This window comes from Sprattus sprattus (genome assembly GCF_963457725.1).
Source record: "Sprattus sprattus genome assembly, chromosome: 2".
Classification (NCBI taxonomy): Eukaryota; Metazoa; Chordata; class Actinopteri; order Clupeiformes; family Clupeidae; genus Sprattus; species Sprattus sprattus.
Genome location: NC_137921.1, coordinates 41,129,281 through 41,149,280, shown reverse-complemented (window position 1 = coordinate 41,149,280; position 20,000 = coordinate 41,129,281). Strand labels below are relative to the sequence as shown.

General features: G+C 47.3%; 1 protein-coding gene across 1 annotated transcript in view; it reads right to left on the bottom strand.

Annotated features, from left to right (window-relative positions):
• The window catches only part of pex5la (peroxisomal biogenesis factor 5-like a), a gene marked incomplete at both ends in the record, with an annotated part of 126,378 nt that overhangs the window by 3,641 nt on the left and 102,737 nt on the right, over positions 1–20,000 (bottom strand). The window contains 6 exons of the mRNA XM_080832957.1: positions 5,275–5,432; positions 6,670–6,832; positions 8,849–9,067; positions 13,505–13,575; positions 15,919–16,062; positions 18,110–18,226. Coding sequence (XP_080689083.1) covers positions 5,275–5,432; positions 6,670–6,832; positions 8,849–9,067; positions 13,505–13,575; positions 15,919–16,062; positions 18,110–18,226 — 872 coding nt within the window. The remainder of the gene's footprint in view (positions 1–5,274; positions 5,433–6,669; positions 6,833–8,848; positions 9,068–13,504; positions 13,576–15,918; positions 16,063–18,109; positions 18,227–20,000) is intronic.

Here is a 20,000-nt window from a genome sequence, read left to right as displayed (position 1 = left end):
GCCAAGTCTCACGTATTCTTCAAAGAGCGTTATGGCGTCTTCTCGAAGTTTTGGTGAGAGAGGGATGTCCCATGTATCCTTAGATGGATTGTCCTTTCCAGCTTCCTGGAATGATTCTCGCACCAACATCACTCCCTTCTGTTTGGCTGGTGAAGCGAGACCAATTGGGTCATACAATGAGGCAATCTGGCTGAGAAGAATGCGTCGGCTAAGGGGATCTGGTGTTCCTTCCCTGACATCCTCCAAGCTGAGGTTGAGTCCCGTCCTCATTTTCCCTCTTCTCTTGGAGAAGTTGATAGACGTCAGCAACCTTAGCTTATCCGTCTCAGGCTCATAACCGACCCCAAGTGCTTTGTTCTCCTCATCATGCATTTGGTTGGGCAGCACCAGGATTTTTGGTACAGTTATTTCTGCACTAGAGTCAGAAGTTACTTCAGCAGCGGCTCCACCCCTCCCACTTTGGTGTGACAGGACCCAAGGTTTGAGAAAAAAGCCTCCCGCTTTCAAAATCTCTTCGACCCCATTGATGATCCTTTCCAGCGTCTTCTGGTCATTGTGTGAGGTCAGGATGTCATCTACATAGCTATCTTCAGTTAGAGCTCGCCGTTCTTCAATCCTATCCGCAAACTGAGGAAGGTTGGCCGTCTCCTTCATAGCTACTTGGGCGATACATCCTGCGGGTTTATCACCAATATTAACTCTGACAACTGCAAATACCTCAATGTCGTCCTGAGGGCTGTCCCTCCAGAGAAAGCGGTGGAGGTGCACTTCATCATCTTTCAGCCACACAGAGTTATACATTTTTTTAATGTCACCCAATGCGGCATGAAGTCCACTCCTGAACCTGAGAAGGACGCCTCTGATTGGATTAAGGACATCGGGACCCTTGTGAAGGAGATCATTTAGGCTTATGCCTCGGAACTCTTGGCTGCTGTTCCACACAATTCTCACAGGTGTTGAAGAGGAGCGAGGATTCGGCGCAACTAGATGGCTGATGTACCATTTAGGTCCTTCCCAGCTGTTCATTTCTTCCCTTGTGAGTTTTCTAGCAGCTCCTCTTGAGACCATTTCATGAATTTGTTCTTTGTATGCAGCCTTCCACATAGGTTCCTTCTCCAGGCGTTTCTCAGTGTTTCTGAAGGTTGCCTCTACAGCCTGCCGGTTGTCTGGCAGTGTTGTGATGTCTGCCTTCCAGGGATAGGCTGCATCCCAGTGGGGAGAGTTACTGTGTTTGTCTGCCAGAATATATGTTAAACATTCTTTAATTTTTTCCAGACCCCGTTCTTCCTTGAGGGTCATTTCTTTCCCTCCAGGAGGGCACCTGCCACACTTGCAACCGCCACATTGAGGACTGCACGCCGCTCCGATGCTATCCCATCTGAACCACTCGAAGACCTCTTTGTTGGTGTTTGCGGTGTTTCGGACAAGCGCATTCCTTTCCTCTTGAGATATGATGGTCTCTCTATATGCCATCGAGGCTGCTCTCATAGTCCTAGCCAGGTGAGTTTCAGAGCGGTACACAGGCAGGTCGACTGTTTCAATCAGATTGGGATGGGTTCCCCCGACCGTCTTTCCCAGTGGGCCATTCCAGAGGACGAGGTCTCCCACAATCCTGGTTGGCTGGGGAACAAGACGGCCTTCCCGGTGACTAATAAGGAGGTCAATCTTTGTGGGACGGACCAGTTCGTCTCTGGCTACATTTGGGAAAAACTTCTGCAGTTGCTCGGCAGTGACTGGTTGGGTCACTTCCGCAATGTTTTCCAGGCCATAGCAGAGGATTCTATGTTCTGCCACTTTTCCCTTGGATGCCTTCACCTTCAGCCGCAGGGAATACCTTTTGGTCAGAACAGTTTTCCTCATTCCCCCAACTCCATGGACTATTAGTCTGATGTTCTCACCACATAACCCAAGGCGATCGGCTGCTTCATTGGTGATATAATTGGTGTCCGATGCGAGGTCGATTAAGGTACCAATAAGGCAACCTGAATTTGTTGTCACTTCCATCAGCATCATCACCACCGGATGTTCTTGCAGTCCATCTCCTGCCTTGGCCCGTACAGTTGAGGAAGTTTTGTTTGAGAAAGCATTCTTGTACTTCTCTCTCTGTTCTGGAGTAAGCTCTGCCAAAAACTCCTCTTGCCTGTCGGTTAGGCCAAGTTTCTTTCGTCCAGGTTTTACAGTGCTTTTCTCCTCACTGTTGCGGTCCTTCTTTGGAGTCAGTGGCTTAGGGCACAGAAGGTAATTATGGTCTGACACACCTCCTTTCTTACAGTCGGCTTTTGGGCAGAGGTATCTGGCTGTGCATCCTTTCCCATCTTTGTGGTGGGGCCATAGACACTTGTCGCACAGCTCCAGCCTCTTCAAATGGGCCTTTTTATTTGAAAGATCTTGCTGTCTGAAGACTTTGCACGCAAATAACTTGCCAGCATGGGAGTCATCGTCACAGACAGTACATCTGGGATGGTCGTCCTTCTGACCTACTGTGGTCTTAGTGAAAGCCTTCCTCTCTTTTTTATCTAAGCAGTCTGTACTGCTTGGTTCCAACTGATCCAGCTCTTCAAGAATCTCCTCCTGCTTCTTCAAGAACTCCAGGAGGCAATCAAAGTGATCCAATCGCGAGAACCTGTTTGCTGGATTAGTTTTGTGCACAATCCACTCCTTCTTGAGTGAGCTAGGAAGTTTGCTCTCAATGGATTGAGCTACAACACGGTTCTTTACAGCGTCCTCTTCACCAAGGATCTGGAGGTTGCACAGCGCTCTTTCCACTGCCTGGATCAACTCAATGGTTCTTCTGGGATTGTTACTCTTGACAGGGGGAAGAGACTGAACGTCATTTGTGATCATTAGGACAATTTTTGACTTATTCCCATATTTGCTGTCTAACAGCCTGAATAGGTCATCGGCGGATCCACAGCTAGATAGGACGAGATCCTTCTTGACATTTTCATGAAGACTATTTAATAAGTGAAACTTCTTGACACATTCCGCACCTTGTGGGTTACCCAACTCTTGCAAATCCCCCCATTCAGTCTTCCAGCGGTAATAGTCTCTTATGTCACCATTGAAAGTGGGTAGCCGTGCTCTCTCAAGACTGATCTGAGGCTTGACAGCATTTCTCTGGACCATTGCTGGGCTGCCTTGCTGTAAAAGGGGCCGGGTGCTCATGTTTGGGGCCTTTGACTCCATTTTGGGCTTCAGCTTGAGATCGGGAGACATGTCAGGGAGGGAGAGGAGAGAATAATCTGTAAGCGGATCACCATTCACACTGCCATCATCTCCCGGGTTTCTTTCTCTACCCTTCACTTGGTCTGCACCATCCTCCTCTAGCTTGTCCGACAGAGCCAGGACCCTCTTTTTAAGCGCCTTGTGGCGTGTCCTGAGATCTAATGTCTTTGCACCAGGAACCAACTCCTTCCACTCAAACAGCATTTCTCCGAGTTCAGCGACCTCTCTTTCAAGACCCCTGTTTCTCACTCTGCGGTCCTTGATTGACCTTTGAGGATTATCTTCCTCCTCCTCTGCCTGAGTGATGGCTGACTCAGCTGTTTTGGCCTGCTTAAAGAACGCCTCCTCTGCATAGCCGGTCCAAAAGGTTTCCTGGGTAGCTCTCTTTACTTCAAGGAACTTGTCCTCACACTCTGCTGTCTTCACATCAATTTGGTCAGCAGATGCTTCTCTCTCCTCATCTGTTGACTCCCTCAGAGCTTCGGCATACTCATGTCCCGCATCTGTGACCTTAGAAAAATCTGTCCGGAAACTTTTCCATTCTCTAAGAATTTCAGTCGGTTCCAAGAGTCCCTGCTTGGTGAGAATGTGAGCCCTTTTTGTGAATGAGGCCTGTGCTCTTGATCGCACACTTTTGAGTTTATCCAAGTTTGCCATTGTTACTCCTTTTATGTTGACTGGAGAGCTGTCACTGCCAATGTGTAGGCACACTCTTTTATTCCTAATCAACGGGCAGTTTGATTAATAGTAAACTTGGGATTAGTCCGTAGCTGCTTCTTGCTGCACTCAATCCAGTGCAGTGGGCCTCGGTTTATAACTGTTCGGTTCTTTAAGATTTTCCCCACCGAACGGGGAGTTAGGAGAAGACACGTTGTTATAACTCTTTGTAGTTTTATTCAACTTTAGTTTTTGTACATAGTTGTCCACAAATAGCAGGTTATAAACCTGTGGAATAGAAAGGCTTAAGGTGTAAACAGCAGTACTCATAGCCATATACATGAATTATGATTAATTTTGAATAATGTAAATAAATATATCATATAATTACACACAATATATCCATAAACTATAATATTATTAGTGTTTAGTTTTATAAATAACCACAGCAATGCAACAACTTCACACATAAGTTATACTGCACATTAAATATTAAACACTACATTTCCACACACAAGCCACATTGCCTAAACTAAATGCGCAAGTGACAATGTTACACATTAAAACCAGTGAATGTAGTTTTAAATAGCAATGTAGAGCACATCAAACCATTACCAACACACAGCGGTTAACTACATTACCCAGCCTGCAATGCAAGCAACTATGCGAAACAGAAAGTAAACTCGTAACCATGACAGCGCTACAATTTAAACACTCGCTGAAATATAATCACGAGCCTATAACGATAACTTTAAACATTAGACCCCAAACAATGTTTGTCAGCGTGACTTAGGCAAGTCAAGTAACATACGAACCGTGCACATACACAGCGGCAACGCAAACAAACAAGTTTAACCCACAGTTTAATGAATGGAACTAGCAGCTTACCGGTGGCGTATCTCTCCTAACAAAACGACAGTTAGTTAACTTAGTGCTCGCTCCCGTTTATAGCTCGTGCTCGTTAAACAGTGGATTCTAACATGCATTTGGGATTTTAATTGGTCGACGTTTCAATCCGGGTAACTCAGGTACGTGAACTTCCCACTTATCCACCTGCATTTAATTGCTATGGCGCACCCGTGATATAGTGAGCGCAACAGTGTGTGTGTGCTGATGCCCAGGTTGTAGCGTGAGCAGATGAATCCTGGTTGGAGCTGAAGGGCGCGGCTGTGGATGTTTATGTGTGCGTGTGTGCGTGTGTGTGTGTGTGTGTGTGTGTGTGTGTGTGTGTCTCTAACCTGTGAGCCCCCAGGTTGATGCAGCTGATACCTAGGTTGTAGCGTGAGCAGATGAATCCTGGTTGGAACTGGAGGGCGCGGATGTGGATGTTTAGGTGTGTGTGTGTGTGTGTGTGTGTGAGAGAGTCTGTGTGTGTGTGTGTGTGTCTCTAACCTGTGAGCCCCCAGGTTGATGCAGCTGATCCCCAGGTTGTAGCGTGAGCGGATGAAGCCTGGGTGGAGCTGAAGGGCACGGGTGTAGGCCTCCACCGCCTCCTCACTCCGGTCCCCGTTTGCAAGCGTAGCCCCCAGGCGATTCCACAGCAGGTAGTCCTGACAACACACACACACACACACACACACACACACACACACACACACACACACACACGTAAATGTACACACTCACTTAGACATATGAATGCACACATGTACACACTCACATTAATAAACACACACACACTGAAATACACATATGAATTCACACACTCACATTAATAAACACACACACACATGTACACACACTCACATTAATAGCACACACACATGTGCATATGTATACACTGTCTGGTAATAATGAACTATGTAACTTTTGTGGACAGGGTGTGACGCCTCTGGCGAGAATTACATAATGCTGTATGGCACACACGCCCACACACACACCCACACACACGACACACGACGCACGACGCACACGCACACGCACACGCACGCACACACACACACACACGCGCGCAACAACAACAACTAGCCCCTTATGCTGTTATGAGAGGAAGCTAGCACAAGATTCTCTGACATCATGGCAGAGGCGATGGAGAAACCGAGAAAGACGTTGTAGGAGGCAAGGAAGGGAAAAAGAGAGTAAGCAAGCAAGTGATCGAACAAAGACTCAGTCTCAGATTGGCTTTAACTTGTTGGCGAGAGCTAAAAGAGACAGAAGGATGCAAGTCAGATGCTGAGCTGGCCTTCTTTCTGTTGGACTAGTCAGTAATAACGTATTAGCTGTCTTGCTATGGCTTGTGTTGCGCTTGCTTGATGTTTGGCTGTGTTGTCGACTCGCTAATTTCCATCATAAACATCCCTGCCAATGTTATTTATGAAAGAATGTGACGTGGGCTGTGACCTTATCGGTGTCATCCCTGTCTCATCCTTGAGCTGTGTAGTCTTCTTCAATTTCACGCAAAATAAGCCTTGCAAGCAACCTTGAAAACCTAACTCAGCTAGCTTGTAATAAATGACACATGAATGTGTGTAAGTATGTGTGTGTGTGCGTGTGTGTGTGTGTGTGTGTGTGTGTGTGTGTGTGTGTGTGTGTGTGTGTGACTATGAATGCGAATGTGTGTGTATTTGTGTGTGTGTGTGTGTGTGTGTGTGTCTGAATGTGTGTAAGTATGTGTATGTATGTCTGTGTGTGTTAGTATGTGTGTGTACTGTACGTGTGTGTGTGAGTATGAATGTGTGTAAGTATGTGTAGGTATGTCTGTGTGTGTTAGTATGTGTGTGTACTGTACGTGTGTGTGTGAGTATGAATGTGTGTAAGTATGTGTGTGTGTGAGTGAGTGATACACACCTCGGGTCTGACTGAGAGTGCTGCGTTGAAGGCATCCACAGCCTTGTTGAACTCGTGACTGAGGTTGTACAGGACGCCCAATCCCGTCTGCAGGTCAGGGTCAATGGAGTCTGAGTGCTGAGACGCCTCCAGAAACAACTCCTTCAACTCCGGCAGGAGAGAACTGGGGAGCACACAGCAGGAGATTAGAGAGAGGGAGAAGGAAAGGGAGGGAAAGGGAATGAAAGAGAGAGAGAGAGAGAGAGAGAGAGAGAGAGAGAGAGAGAGAGAGAGAGAGAGAGAGAAAGAGAGTGAGAGAGAGAGTGGGAAACAGAGAGTGTCCTAGACTGGATCTGTGTCTGTTTGCAGCTATTCCTCCATTCTTTTTTAATTGGCTCTTGTACAGAGAACAGCAACTGCCTTTGGGGGAAAAGCCTGATAAAAAAAAACTCCACCTTGACTCCCTCAAACCGGAGAGGGCCTGGATATTTACCTATATAAACCTGATACAATGCCTTCTTGCTTGAAACTGTGGAAACTGTGGTTGACAATTGTGATGTTTTAAGAGTGAGGAGCACACCGGGCCCTTCTTCCCACTTTCCTATAGCAGGATTCACCCGAAACTCAGGGGAAAAATCCAACTGACAAGTCCGTCGGGGACATGAAGCAATGTTTTGCCACATCTGGGACTTACTTACTTACTCCTTAGGTGGGTCCAGAATAGGCTTTCGATGCCACAAAGCCGAGGCAATGTGGTTATCCAGAATCAAAACTCTCCCCCCGTATGACAGCTGAGGTAGTAATCCTTTCATTTAGACAACCGAGAACACATCTTATCTACCAACCCCTCCCAGTTTTTCATTCTGTAGTCATCATTGCCTAAATAAACACCAATACATTTTAGCCCAGATGAGTTCCATTTTAAGTTTCCCGCGAGTTGTGGAGCAAAGACCCAATCCCCAAAAAGCTGCAAAAATTGCGGTCTTGTAGAAGTTAAGCATTAAAGTGCCAATAAGCACTTTTACACCTTGTCAGTGTAAGTTTCCTGTACGAAACACACCCTGATTTAATTAACTCTCATCGTTTCGGCAATTAAGACCCGCTTTCTCTGATCTCTTGCTTCATAAACGCCCATTAAACCCATGAGCACGGAGAGGAAAGAAACAGAGGGAAAAGGTAAAGGAAGAAGACACATCCCATAGTGTCTAAACCTTTCCATATCTCTTTGAACCAGCCTTTTTTTTCTGATTGCGATTAAATGCTTTTTTTTAAATGGAATCGCTTTTGTTTAGACAGCACATCGAAACCAACATTCTTTTAAAAAAAATAAACACCTGTCTCATAGAAGACAATACATGTTTTAAAGCAGAGTTCTGACAACCCAATGGAATCATCCTCATCGTACTGGCAAATTTTCCACAACAATACGGTTCTCTTTTGATCGCATCATCGCTGATGAGATGCAGAAGATTTGAAATTGGGTCAACTTTCATCGAAGGCCATCACAACTTCCTCTTTTGTTACTGATGGATCAGAAAGGCAACTAATTCCATCGCGGAGTGAAAGACATGGCTCCCTGAGGGGGAACAACAAAACAACAACAAAACAACAACAAAACTCCACTTTGAAAACTCTTCCAAAACAGATAACTATAAAACCAACAATGACGAAACAATACGTTTATAGAAAGAAAGGAAACCAACACACACAACCCACCCACTCTTACCCACAATGCTTTCACAAACACCTCAGACTATGCACAAAGAGAGAGAGAGAGAGAGAGGGAGAGGGAGAGGGAGAGAGAGAGAGAGAGAGAGAGAGAGGGAGATGGAGAGAGAGAGAGAGAGAGAGAGAAGGAGATGGAGAGAGAGAGAGAAAGAGAGAGAGAGAGAGAGAGAGGGAGAGAGAGATGTTGATGGGCAGGTTGGCATCTAATGGTGGCATCAAGTTGACAGGCAGCATTTCAGACAGGGCATTAGAGTGCGCCATGCCCTTGTACCGTGTCTTTTTGGAGTTCTGCTCCTGACAGTGTGTGTGTGTTAACTATGTGTGTGTATGTGTGTGTGTGCTTACTGCACGTGTTTATAAGTGTGTGTGTGTGTGTGTGTGTGTTTTAACTGCGTGTGTGTGTGGGTGTGTGTGTGTGGGTTTATAAGTGTGTGTGTATATACTGTATGTGTGTGTGTGTGTGTGTTCTCACCTGCTATTGTTGTTGGAGACATGGGACATCCTCCTCTGTGTGAGGGGGGAGGCGGGCAGGTGGAGGTGTGTGTGGCCCTTGAGGATGTGTTTGTATTTGGGATTGTGGCGCAGCCAGCGCAGCAGGGCCTCACATGCGTCCTGTCGCATGCCCGTGTTGGTCAGGCTCGCCGCCAGTGACAGCAGCGCCGCCAGGTGGTTGGGGTGCAGCTCCAGACACCTGCACACACACACACACACACACACAGAGCCATGGTAACTTAAGTTGTTCTGTAGTGTTGTTCTGTAGCATAATTGTACTATTGTACTGTTCTGTCACCTTTTCGCAGAAAGCAACAGCCTGCTGTGTGTATGTGTGTGTGTGTGTGTGTGTGTGTGTGTGTGTGTGTGTGTGTGTGTGTTTATGTCCTCACTAACACAGGTGAAAGTGATAGGTGCTGGCAGACCTCAAACCTGTGTGTGTGTATGTGTGTGTGTGTCAGACAGGTGCTCTCAATCAGATATGGTCTGCTCCCTGGGTGTGTGTGTGTGTGTGTGTGTGTGTGTGTGTGTGTGTGTGTGTGTGTGTGTGTGTGTGTGTGTGTGTGTGTGTGTGTGTGTGTGTGTGTCAGGCAGGGGTGCAGGGAAATTTCAGAGATGACGCCACAACCCAAAATAAGATTCCTCCCTTGTCAGAATGATGTTGAGTGTTTTTGCGAAGCCTGTAAACCTGACTGAAGTGGCCTGCTTTGATCCTCAGCATTCTGCTACTCACATAAATGCTAAACACACACACACACACACACACACACACACACACACACACACACACACACACACACACACACACACACACACACACAAAATCACACATACATTCACGCACGCCCCCCCTACACACACACACACACACACACACACACACACACACACACAAAATCACACATACATTCACGCACGCCCCCCCTACACACACACACATACATATACCCACACACACACTCACACTCACAAAGAGGCACAGACGCTGGGCTTTAGCTGTGTCCTGGCTGTAATCCTTATTCATCCTCGGCTGATAACACTCCCTTACAAAATGGGGCCTGAGCTGATAACACTCCCTTACACAATGGGGCCATGCTCAAAAACAGCCTGTGGAGAATGTAATCTACAGTCATGTTTTAAACAAATGAAAATCTATCATATTGCAGGAATGAGAGTGTTTGGCTGCTAGCAACAATCTCTAAAACCACAAGTGTGAGTGTGTGTGTGTGTGTGTGTGTGTGTGTGTGTGTTTGCGTGACAGAGGGAGAGAGAGAGAGAGAGAGAGAGAGAGAGAGAGAGTGATCCATTCTCTAAAACAACAAGGGCAGAGCCGTTTGGACTGTAATAGCCCCACAAATGTCAAAGATGATGAATTAAAACACACTACAGTAAGTGTGTGTGTAAGTTAAAACAGCAAGGTTGGTGTGTTCAACCTCTTGAACACTGGCAGAGATTATGGTTTCTCAGTAAACAGCACCCAGCCCTGCCTCCAGAAATGTGTTTGTGTGTGGGTGTGTGTGTGTGTGGGTGTGTGTGTGGGTGTGTGTGTGTGTGTGTGTGTGTAAGAGAGAGATAGAGAAAGAGAAAGAGATTGTGTGTCCATGTGTGTATGAGAGAGAGTGTGTGTCTGTGTGTGTATGTATAAGACGGCTGGGAAGGCGGATGAAGGCTGCAGCAGAGATGGGTCCCCAGTCGTCTTGGACTCCATGCCACTGGATCCTGACCCAGACCTGCCAAGGGCCGTGCGGTGGCTGTTTGTGCACCAGCCTCCCCACGTTAAAGCCTCCCCACCAGCCTCCCCACGTTGAACATCACAAGGGCCATGATAGACTCTGACAACTGCTGGACAGACCACCGCCTCATCCGATCCACAATGTCCATCAAACTTAAAAAGAGGAGGAGGATTCAGAAGAAGCAGACCCGGCGAAGACTGAACCTTGACAGCCTGAATGAAACCGCCACCCAGCAGCTACTTCAGGGCTCTCTCAGAGAAAGCCTTCAGCAAGAATACCCTGATAACATCGAAGAGCACTGGGACCTTCTCAAATCCACCATCCTTAACTCATGCGAAACCACCATGGGGTATCAGTCCAGGAAACATCAGGACTGGTTTGATGAAAATGACACAGAGATAGAACAACTTATCTCCAGAAAACGAAAAGCCTTCCAAGTGTGGCAAATGACTTAACATGTGAGGCCAAAAGGGCAGCACACTCTAGAGCCACGGCTGACGTTCAGAGATTGGTGAGGGAGCTCAAGAACAACTGGTGGACAGAAAAGGCTCTAGAACTCCAGAGACTGGCAGACTCGGGTGACACCAGAAGCTTTTTCAGTGCCACTAAGGCTGTCTATGGCCCTAGCCACGCGGCTTAAATCCCCTGCCCTCAAATGAAGGACAGACACTTCTGAAAGACAATGACTCCATCAACGCAGAAGAAAATTAGAAGGAGCATTTCCAGGAACTTCTGAACCGTGACAGCTCAGCCGAACCAGACATTGCCAGCCATATCCCGCAGAGTCCCATCAGAGAACACATGGGGGAATCACCTACCCTAACTGAGGTTCACAATGCCATCAGGAATCTCAGGAACAACAAGGCCACTGGTCCTGATGGGATCCCTGCAGAGATTTTAAAGGAAGGAGGACCAAGTCTCTGGCACCAGATCCATCACCTACTCCTCAAGATCTGGGAAAAGGAAGGGCTCCCCTCAGAGCTCCGGGATGCCCAAATTGTCACCATATTCAAGAAAGGGGACAAGGCTGAATGTGGAAACTACAGGGGCATTTCGCTCTTATCAACAACGGGCAAAGTGCTTGCTCGTGTCCTCGCCAACCGCCTGATACCACTATCTGAGGAGGTACTCCCTGAATCAGAGTGCAGCTTCCGCCCATCCAGGGGAACAGCTGATATGATCTTTTCTGCTCGCCAACTACAGGAAAAGTGTTGGGAACAAGGACTGCCTCTCTACATGGCCTTCATAGACTTGACAAAGGCATTTGATTCCGTAGATCGTCAGGCACTGTGGAGTATACTATCAAGGTATGGATGTCATGACAAGTACATCCGTGTATAGGTTAACCATCGCCTGAGCTGCGCCAGCAGAGCCTATGCCAAACTCAGGACAAGAGTCTTTGACGACCGGGACCTAAGGGGTGAAACTAAACTCCAAGTCTACAGAGCTGTGATTCTCTCAACCCTGCTGTATGGAGCGGAGTCATGGACCACCTACAGCAGACACCTTAGAGCCTGGAGCTATTCCACATAAGAGCCTTGAGAAAAGTCTTGAGGATAACTGGGAAGACAGGCCTACAAACTCCAGCATTCTGGAGGAAACAAATATGCCCAGCATAACTACCATCATTATGCAACACCAACTCCGATGGACAGGCCATGTCATCCGCATGCCCAACAACCGTCTCCCTAAGCAGATCCTGTACTCCCAGTTAATAGAAGGACAGCGAGCCCCTGGTGGGCCAAAGAAACGCTTCAAGGACAATATCAAGACCAGCCTGAAAAAGTTCAACATCACATCTAGCAACTGGGAGGATCTTGCGTTGAACAGGGACTACTGGAGGAAAGCAGAGCAAGAAGGTGCAGCACACCACGAAATTGAACTCCGCCGTGCCGCAGAGGCAAAGCGGCAACTCCGCAAGGACAAACAGAGGAAGGCTCCACCACCACACACCTCCTCAACTTTCCAATGCCCACACTGCAGCAGAATCTGTGGGTCACGGATCGGCCTTTACAGCCAGCTGAGGACCCACAAATAAGAAATAAGACAACCCTATAGAGAGGACAGTCATACTCGTCTCGAGTGACCGCCGAAGAAGAAGATGTATAAGAAAGAGAGTGTTTGTCCGTGTGTGTGTATGTGTGTGTGTGTGTGAGTGAGAGAGTGTGTGTGTGTGTGTGTGTGTGTGTGTGAGTGAGAAAGAGAGAGAGAGAGAGAGACAGAGAGATATTTAGTTTCTGTGTGTGTGTGTCTGTGTGTGTGTGTGTGTGTGTGTGAGAGAGATATATATTGATTGTGTTTGATTGTGGGTGTGTGTGAGTGATTGAGAGAGAGAGAGAGGTCGCGTCTGTCTGTCTGTGTGTATGTGTGTGTGTGTGTGTGTGTGTGTGTGTGTGTGTGTGTGTGTGTGTGTGTGTATGTGTGTGTGTGTGTGTGTGTGTGTGTTTGTGTGTGTGTGTGTGTGAAAGAGAGACAGAAAGAGATATTGTGTTTGTCTGCTATTTCCTGTCTGCTGTTTGCTCCCAGAAGTGTGTGTTTACGTGTTGTTTACCAGAGGTAAATACTCAGAATGATTTCCATTCTCACCTCACACACACTCACACACAATCACACACACACACACACACACACACACACACACACACACACACTGCTGCTCCTCCTCATACGGCTGCCATGGCAACATACGAAACAGTGGAGATCTTATCCATTGGGGTTGACTAGCCACATTAGTTACAGAAGAACACTGAAGATCTTATCTTCTGGGGTTGACTAGCCAGATTAGGGAGAAAGACAGACAGAGATAGATGACGAGAGATGACGAGAGAGAGAAAGAGCTGAGGTCTTTGTTTACAGTAAATGCGTGTTTGACACTTGCATGCCCTGCAGTAACACCTCCTTACCTCTGGAGGGAGACAATCGCTGCCTGCTCGTTTTCGTTCTCTGCTTGTGTGTTCCCCAGCACCTGCCATGCCTGTAAGACAAACCCCTCAGGAGAGTGAGATGGAGGGCCAGCCTGCCCCAGAAGGCTCTGGGCATCAGCATTAGGAGAGACCCGCGGATAACTGTCTATGAGGCACTATTCAGTTACAGTACCAGCGTCATGTTCAACGTTTAGAGTAATGCACACACTCCCTTACTGGTTTGGTACACACACTCACACTGGTTTGGTACACACACCCACGCCGGTTTGGTACACACACTCACACTGATTTGGTACACACACTCACTCTGGTTGGTACACACACTCACACTGATTTGGTACACACACTGACACTGGTTTGGTACTGGTCTAGTACTCTAGACCTTTCATAGAGTTTGGGGCAAACCCTTATCAGCTGGCTCAGGTCCGGCTCAGGTCTGGCTCAGGTCTGGCTCAGGTCTGCCATGGATTGGGCGCAGATTGGACACTGAAGATCCTCACCAGACTTGAGTCAGAACCAGCTGCTGCCTGTGAATGCCATGACTGAAAACCATGACACTAACCCTAACCCTAACCCAGGACTGAGAACCATGACACTAACCCTAACCCTAACCCAGGACTGAGAACCATGAGCAGCAGGGCTGCACAGCTCAACAGCAGAGAAGAGAGGAACGGAGAGTGGGATAGACAGACAGAGAGAAGAGAGAGAGATTGAGAGAGAGGGAAAAATGAGAGAGGGATAGACCGATGGTGAGAAGAGAGAGAGATGAGAGACGGAGAGGGAGAGCCAGTCAAATACAGAAAAAGAAGAAAGGAGAGAGGGACAGATTAAGAGGAAGAGAGAGGGAGAGACAGATGAAGACAGAGAGAGGGGGAAAGGAGAGACAGATAAAGACAGAGAGAGAGGAGAGAAAGGAGAGAGGGAGAGACAGACGGAGAGGAAAGGTAGAGTGGGGCACTAAACGTTCCCCTAGGGGTGTATAATGGTAACTGCGGTGAGACTGCAGGGAGGCTTGGCCTCCAACCAGGTACCTGTGGACAGTGTGGTGATTCATGCCTTAGGAGCAGCGGTGAGCTTGTGCCGATGGCAGACACCATCTCACTCAGGGTGATTAACGACACAGGGATGCTAGCCAATTAGCCTATTAGCTCTACTTTAATGGCCCACTGCAGATAACACCCCCGCTCACACCCGCCAGCCAGCTCAGAGAGGTCACACAGAGGTCTCTAGGAGGGCAAACACACACAGCTCAAAACAGCGCCTCCTCCACACACACACACATAAGTTTGTCTACAAACCCAACGTAAAAATGTTGGATGCTAACGAGATGAAACGAGACATACGAGAAATTTTAAGAACGAACACACCATGTTATTCAGATCTATCTGGCAACTAGATGGTATGCAGTGAAAAGGGCTCTCTTATATATACTCCTCGGGGAGAATGCCATACTAATGCATATCCTCCTCTGCCTGAGTAAACTATCGCCTAAGTATACCACTGCTTGAGCATACAAATGCCACAGTACATTTAGCGCCTGTGTAAACTACTAGCTGAGTACACTACTGCCATGCTCACTGTGGCATATCTGAACACCCCAAACAGCTCCTGAGTATGCTATCTCCCTCAATGACCGGCACACAGGTCCTGAGTATGCTAACTCCCTCATTGACAAGCACACAGCTCTGAGTATGCTAACTCCCTCATTGACATGCACTCAGGTCCTGAGTATGCTAACTCCCTCCTTGACATGCACACAGGTCCTGAGTATGCTAACTCCCTCATTGACCAGCACTCAGGTCCGGAGTATGCTAACTCCCTCATTGACAAGCACACAGCTCTGAGTATGCTAACTCCCTCAATGACCGGCACACAGGTCCTGAGTATGCTAACTCCCTCATTGGCATGCACACAGGTCCTGAGTATGCTAACTCCCTCATTGACAAGCACACAGCTCTGAGTATGCTAACTCCCCCTTTGACATGCACTCAGGTCCTGAGTATGCTAACTCCCTCATTGACATGCACACAGGTTCTGAGTATGCTAACTCCCTCATTGACATGCACACAGCTCTTAGTATGCTAACTCCCTCATTGACCGGCACACAGCTCTGAGTATGCTAACTCCCTCATTGACAGGCACACAGCTCTGAGTATGCTAACTCCCTCATTGACATGCACACAGGTTCTGAGTATGCTAACTCCCTCATTGACCGGTACACTGGTCCTGAGTAAGCTAACTCCCTCATTGACATGCACACAGGTTCTGAGTATGCTAACTCCCTCATTGACCGGCACACTGGTCCTGAGTAAGCTAACTCCCTCATTGACATGCACACAGGTCCCTCGCTGGAGGTGACCCTAACCCTGCTGTGCTGATGGGGAAAGTCTCACCTCAGAGTCCTGTGGGTCCTGCAATATGGCCGCCTCCAGCAGCAGGACAGCATTGGGCAGGTCGCCCTCACGAGACTTCCGCACGCCCTCCTCAAAGGCGTTGGTCCAGTCCTTATAGGGGTTATCCGTGTGGAAGTAGTAGCCCTGCACACACACAGGACGGAGGGTCAGGGAGGGAGAGGGAGGGAGTGTGTGTGTGTTAATGTTGTGATCAGGTGTGTGTTAATGTTGTGATCAGGTGTGTGTGTGTTAATGTTGTGATCAGGTGTGTGCTAATGTGGGGATCAGGTGTGTGTGTGTTAATGTGGGGATCAGGTGTGTGTGTGTTAATGTGGGAATCAGGTGTGTGTTAATGTTATGATCAGGTGTATGTGTGTTAATGTTGTGAACAGGTGTGTGTGTGTTATTTTATGTTGGGCAGAGGAGGTCTGCCTAAAGCCTGAGGCTTCAGAGTTTCATATTCACCTCAGCCAGCATTGATCTATGCCCCCACCCCCACCCCCGGCCCGCCACTAAAACCACACTCTTAAATGTTAAACTGTGCATGTCTCTGCCGCATATTACCCTTGTGTCCTGAAGCAGTGCAGTAAAAACTCACTAAGTCATTCTGCAGCTTTAAGTAACGCTGGCCCATAAAAGCGTCCTGCTTTAGAGTTTGGACTTTCAAACTACGAGGGTGTCTCTGGAGTCATTAGAGTATTCACATCAAACATCAGCTGTGCGCACACACACACACACACACACACACACACACACACACACACACACACACACACACACACACACACACACACACACACAATTAGAGTATTGTATTCACATCAAACATCAGCACACACACACACACACACACACACACACACACACACACACACACACACACACACACACACACACACACACACACACACATCAGCTATGAGATTTCGAAACACAACTTAGACTACAGAAAATAAATTACCACACGGGGCAGCCCAGCTCCACCTACAAAAACCTGCACTGTTTGTTAGCTGTGTGAGGTGCTTGTGTGTGTGTGGAGGATCTGTGTGAGGTGTGTGAATGTCTGTCTGGATGAGCTGTGTGAGGTGTGTGTGTATGCGAATGTCTGTGTGGAAGAGCTGTGTGAGGTGTGTGTGTGTGTGTGTGTGTGTGTGTGTGCGCAAATGTCTGTGTAGATGAGCTGTGTGTGTGTTTGCGTGCAAATTAACTGAATGTCTGTGTGTGTGTGTGTGTGTGGGTGTGCGAATGAACTGAATGTCTCTATGTGTGAGTGTGAGTGTGTGTGTGTGTGTGTGTGCGAATGTCTGTGTGGATGCGCTGTGTGTGTGGGTGTGTGTGTGTGTGTGTGTGTGCGTGTGTGTGTGTGTGTGTGTGTGTGTGTGTGTGTGTGCGCGCAAATTAACTGAAAGTCTGTGTGTATTTGTGTGTGTCTGTGTGTGTGTGTGTGTGTGTGTGTGTGTGTATACCTTCTCCACACACACACACACACACACACACACACACACACACACACACACACACACACACACACAATTAGAGTATTGTATTCACATCAAACATCAGCACACACACACACACACACACACACACACACACACACACACACACACACACACACACACATCAGCTATGAGATTTCGAAACACAACTTAGACTACAGAAAATAAATTAATTACCACACGGGGCAGCCCAGCTCCACCTACAAAAACCTGCACTGTTTGTTAGCTGTGTGAGGTGCTTGTGTGTGTGTGGAGGATCTGTGTGAGGTATGTGAATGTCTGTCTGGATGAGCTGTGTGAGGTGTGTGTGTATGCGAATGTCTGTGTGGAAGAGCTGTGTGAGGTGTGTGTGTGTGTGTGTGTGTGTGTGTGTGCGCAAATGTCTGTGTAGATGAGCTGTGTGTGTGTTTGCGTGCAAATTAACTGAATGTCTGTGTGTGTGTGTGTGTGTGTGTGTGTGGGTGTGCGAATGAACTGAATGTCTCTATGTGTGAGTGTGAGTGTGTGTGTGTGTGTGTGTGTGTGCGAATGTCTGTGTGGATGCGCTGTGTGTGTGGGTGTGTGTGTGGGTGTGTGTGTGTGTGTGTGTGTGCATGTGTGTGTGTGTGTGTGTGTGCGCGCAAATTAACTGAAAGTCTGTGTGTATTTGTGTGTGTCTGTGTGTGTGTGTGTGTGTGTGTGTGTGTGTATACCTTCTCCATTGGTGATATGCTGGATGGAATCTCTGGCTGCTCATTCTCCGTCAACCAGTTCCGCCGGGCAAGCTCCTCCCACTCCGCCTGCATCTTATCCCAGAACTCTGTGTCTGACTGGAGAGAGAGAGGAAGAGGGAGAGGGAGAAAAGGGATGAGAGAGAGAGAGAGAGAGAGAGAGAGAGTAGAGGGGTTTATCCGCTAATGGAGGGCTGGTATCTCAGTAGGTCATCTCCATCTCCGGCTGTGGCTCTGGCTCTGGCTCTGGAGCATGTGAAGTGATTGTTTGCAAGTGAGATCGAGACTGAGATGCACTTTCTTCTTCATTGTGAAAAATGAAAGACAGAAAGAGTTCACTTTTTTCAGAAAAGTTCAAATATCATGCCAAACTGCCATTCATTGAATCCCATGGACACACTGACTATAGTGGCTAAGGGAATACCATGGACACACTGACTATAATGGGTGAGGGACTACCATGGACACTCTTTAATCTTATGGATGTAGAATCTGAACCCCTACTTCTGTGTGTTCATGTTTGAGTGTAAAAGTTCCTTTTCAGTTCGCTTCATTGTTAATATTTCAATTTAAGTCTTAAACATTGTTGATTTTCCCACTAAAATATCTTCTTGGGCAACCCTTTTCTTTGGCAATACAAATGACCAAAAAAGCTACTTTGAATTTGACTGCACAGTGACCATGTGTAGTCATAATGTGCAGTGACTGTCTGCAGTGATGCAGTCATAGTATGCAGTGATTGTGAGCAGTCACAGTGTGCTGTGACTTAGTGCAGTGATTGTGAGCAGTCCCAGTGTACTGTGACTTAGGGCCTGATTTACTAATATGCGAGCGCTGCTTAATCTGCGTTCGCAAATCAACGCATGGTGTTTTTGCGCATTTTACTTGGTATTTATCAAACCAGATCGCGCTGGGCAATCTGTGTTTACTCCGCCCTATATAGGGCCTGATTTACTAACACTGCGACCGCTGCTTAAACTGCTGTCGCACATTAACGCACGGTGTTTTTGCGCATTTTCCGTGGTATTTATTTAGGAAGAGAAAATGAAAGTTCAGCGAGGTGGAGGTATATATATATATTGGTTCACGTTCGCTCAATCACTGAACCTGATTCAATGTGTGCGCTGCTATATTGTTGTTCTGCCCGCCATCACCTACAGCGAGATGTTTAAAAGAACACGATTATAAAGAATATGCTATTGGTGGCATTAATGCATAAACTGTCTATTATAACAATATAGATGTGTACATGGCAAGATTAATAATTTCAAGGGACATGGGTTCACTACAATATATATGGACGTGGGTGCAATCAATGGTTCCGATTACGTTCGGAAAGTTTGCGATTTCAAAGTCCACAATTGCGTTCAGAGCCGAACTCGCGGCATTGTATGGGTAGCTAGCGATAGTCATGGCTCTGTGTGTGTGTGTGTGTGTGTGTGTGTGCGCGAGTTCAATGCTTCTCTCTATCTCTCTCGCTTCTGCGGGCAACGAGAGTGAAGTGTCTTTCTCCCGTGTCTGCGGGGCAACGTGAGTTATAAGTCAATGTTAATGTTGACGGTGGAAAGGGGAATTCACTTTTCCACAAACTGGTTGAAATTATCCGGAGGCCAATATTTGCAAATTAGTTTTAACAACTGATGGAATGGAATGTGATCGCCGATGTCTCTCTGATCTGGTCCAGTAATTGAAGTATTGCGTGGCTGGTTAACCTGTACCGTCTAATGATTTGTGGTTCGCTTAACTGAAAATGTGTTATACGAGTTGAAAAAATTATTTCTGTGCGCTGTCTCTTTCTGTGCGCGCTGTCTTTCTTCGCCTTGCTCTTATAACTGCTGCCATATCAAGTTTTCAGACTCAATGGAAATGCGCT